Genomic DNA, 2407 nt, shown 5'->3' with positions numbered 1-2407 from the left:
CGGCAAAAAAGCACTAATTTTAAGTACATACATTATATTGGCAAATAAAAGTCGCCATGTATATTTTGCAAGCAAAAGGTTAAGAACTTTTTGATACTTATTTTTTTATTGATTATAGATAATTCATTTTTAAATAACAAATATCACGTTTTTTCTTGAAAAAATTGATAGAATAGAACACAAAGAAAGTAGAATTAAATGCACAATTTTTTGACATTCTTAAAAAAAGTTGTTGGTTTGCAGTTTATTTTCTCTTAATTAGAATGAGAATAGTAATTCTGAAGGTAGGTTAAACTTAAAAGGGATTTCATTTCAAAAGAAATAATCTAAAAATGTAGCTAAAATATTTTCCCTGAAATTGAAGAAAAAAAATTCAGTAGGATTTTTTATTCTTTGGATCATGAAGAGCAAACCATATATTTTTCCAAGAGTAGCCTTATTGTGGCCTCCCATGATTATCAAATGGCAGCTCATAAACTATTCAAACATAGTGAGCAATTAACAACGAAAGTTTGTTCTTTTGTTTAGTACAAGTAATAAATATAATTACATTTATAACATTAAAATTATCAAATAAAAAAACTACCTATAATTGCTTAAAATTTTGTATCCTGAGCATTATCTTCAAATGAAACTTTATGGTTAATTTTCTCTGTGGATGAATTTAATTCTTCTACAGATTTTGACCTATCATCTTCAGATAGGACAGAATTTCTTTTGCTATCTAGTGCTGTCATGAAAGATGCTTGGCTACTTGAAAGACTTTGGTTGCCTGACTTTGCTGAAAATAATCCTGATCTTTTTTCTGCTGCTATTATATCTACATGTACACTGGAAACTGTCTTAGGTCTATCTGCACCCGCCGCGTAACTATCGTGAATATATATACTTCCGCCATGTTCACTGAATGGTTTACTTTCCTGTCTCACTAAACTGTCTGGTCGTAAATCGGATGATGAGTAGCCTATCCTTCGCTTGTGATATAATGGTCGAACTATCATTGCAATGATACAAGATGACACAAATGCACCAAAAACCAGAAAAATTGCACCAAGAATGGTTGAGTCAATGATATCTAATGTTTCACCTAAAATAATCAAGGTCACGCCAAGACCTAAAAGAAATGTTATTATGCATATACCACAAAGTAAATTTGATCGGTTTGTACCTGATAGGTTACACATTACGCAGAATATCTTTTTTCCCAAAAGTTTGATTTTTCATCTGTGTATTATCACATTCTGAAATAAACAAATCAGAAAATTCCTTTATTTATGCTTATCAGACTTTAATTTTTAACACATGTACATGTATCAATTTTATTGTAAGTTTTAACTTGCAGATTAATTTGCATGTTCATTGTATTTCATGGATGAAAGACCTCATTTCATCTTTTGACCAGCCCACAACAAAAAATAATTCTTCCATTGTAGACTTGTAATTGTGTTATATTTTTCTATAAAATGGATGATTACACGCACAACAATGTGTATAAGCATCAAAATACAGATAATCCTGTAACTAAGAAGTCTTACTATACTATATATGCTATAGGATTAACTCCAGAACTATCAAAATGAAGTTTAAACAAGCCAGGTTAACTTATAGGGTTGAATCATCAGTGATGTTCTAAAACTGTAGATGCTGAAACATGAATGGCTCAGAATCGTTCTGTTGGAATTGACTTAATTTGGAAATAACCTATGCAGTAAGGAACTCCGAAGTGTTAGACTTTTAACGCAGACCCCAGTGAATGATATAGATAAGTGTTGGTCCAGACATCAGCAATATAGCAACGTACATGTAACAGTGCATATAAAAAAGCTCAATATCCTTCAATTAAGAGATTAAAAGAGAGAGATTTCCGCAGTTGAAGTGTGGTTCCCAAGCTGCCTTTACTCTTATTCTTAAGTTAAGTTATAATTCCTAGTATCAAGTGAAACGATTTTTTTTTGTCAAGAAAAACATGCCTAATTCATTCTGTCTTTTGTTTCTGAGGGCATCATTATTTGCACACCCAATGGTTAGGATTTACCTGACTGTAAACAGAGGGAAATCGAGCAAATATTAAAAATTTCGAAATGCGAGCTGATGACAACCGGTTTGTTTATTAGGGAAGTAGTTTAAAAGTTGAAATCGACCGGAAAAGACAGACCCGGAACGTCATGTACCGAACAAATTTTGTGCAAAAAGCACACAATGTCGGGATAGTTTTAACTAATTTTTTAGTCTCAGAATGTGACGACTCTATTTGCTACGCTGCTCCATCGGATCATTTTTTTTGCAGGGAAGATATGTAAACGTATGGTCTATATTTAACTGCTAGTTTTAACAAATGATCAAGTATGATAAACAACGAGCGTACGATACTCCCGACCCTATAATGGAATTACAATGTGTAGTGAAA

General features: G+C 32.0%; 1 protein-coding gene across 1 annotated transcript; it reads right to left on the bottom strand.

Moving 5' to 3' along the window:
• Positions 1-458: 458 nt before the first annotated feature.
• Positions 459-2119, bottom strand: LOC148620141 (uncharacterized). Its single transcript, XM_088580742.1, has 2 exons — positions 2036-2119; positions 459-1241 (listed from the first exon to the last, which is right to left on the bottom strand). Exon 2 carries the CDS (start codon positions 1182-1184, stop codon positions 597-599), a length of 588 nt encoding a protein of 195 aa, XP_088436868.1. The 5' UTR covers positions 1185-1241; positions 2036-2119; the 3' UTR covers positions 459-596.
• Positions 2120-2407: the final 288 nt, after the last annotated feature.

This window comes from Perna viridis, chromosome 4 (assembly GCF_037379345.1).
Source record: "Perna viridis isolate PV_CMFRI_1.1 ecotype Kerala chromosome 4, ASM3737934v1, whole genome shotgun sequence".
Classification (NCBI taxonomy): domain Eukaryota; kingdom Metazoa; phylum Mollusca; class Bivalvia; order Mytilida; family Mytilidae; genus Perna; species Perna viridis.
The sequence above is the reverse complement of the archived record's forward strand: the minus strand, read 5'-3'. Positions and strand labels throughout refer to the sequence as shown.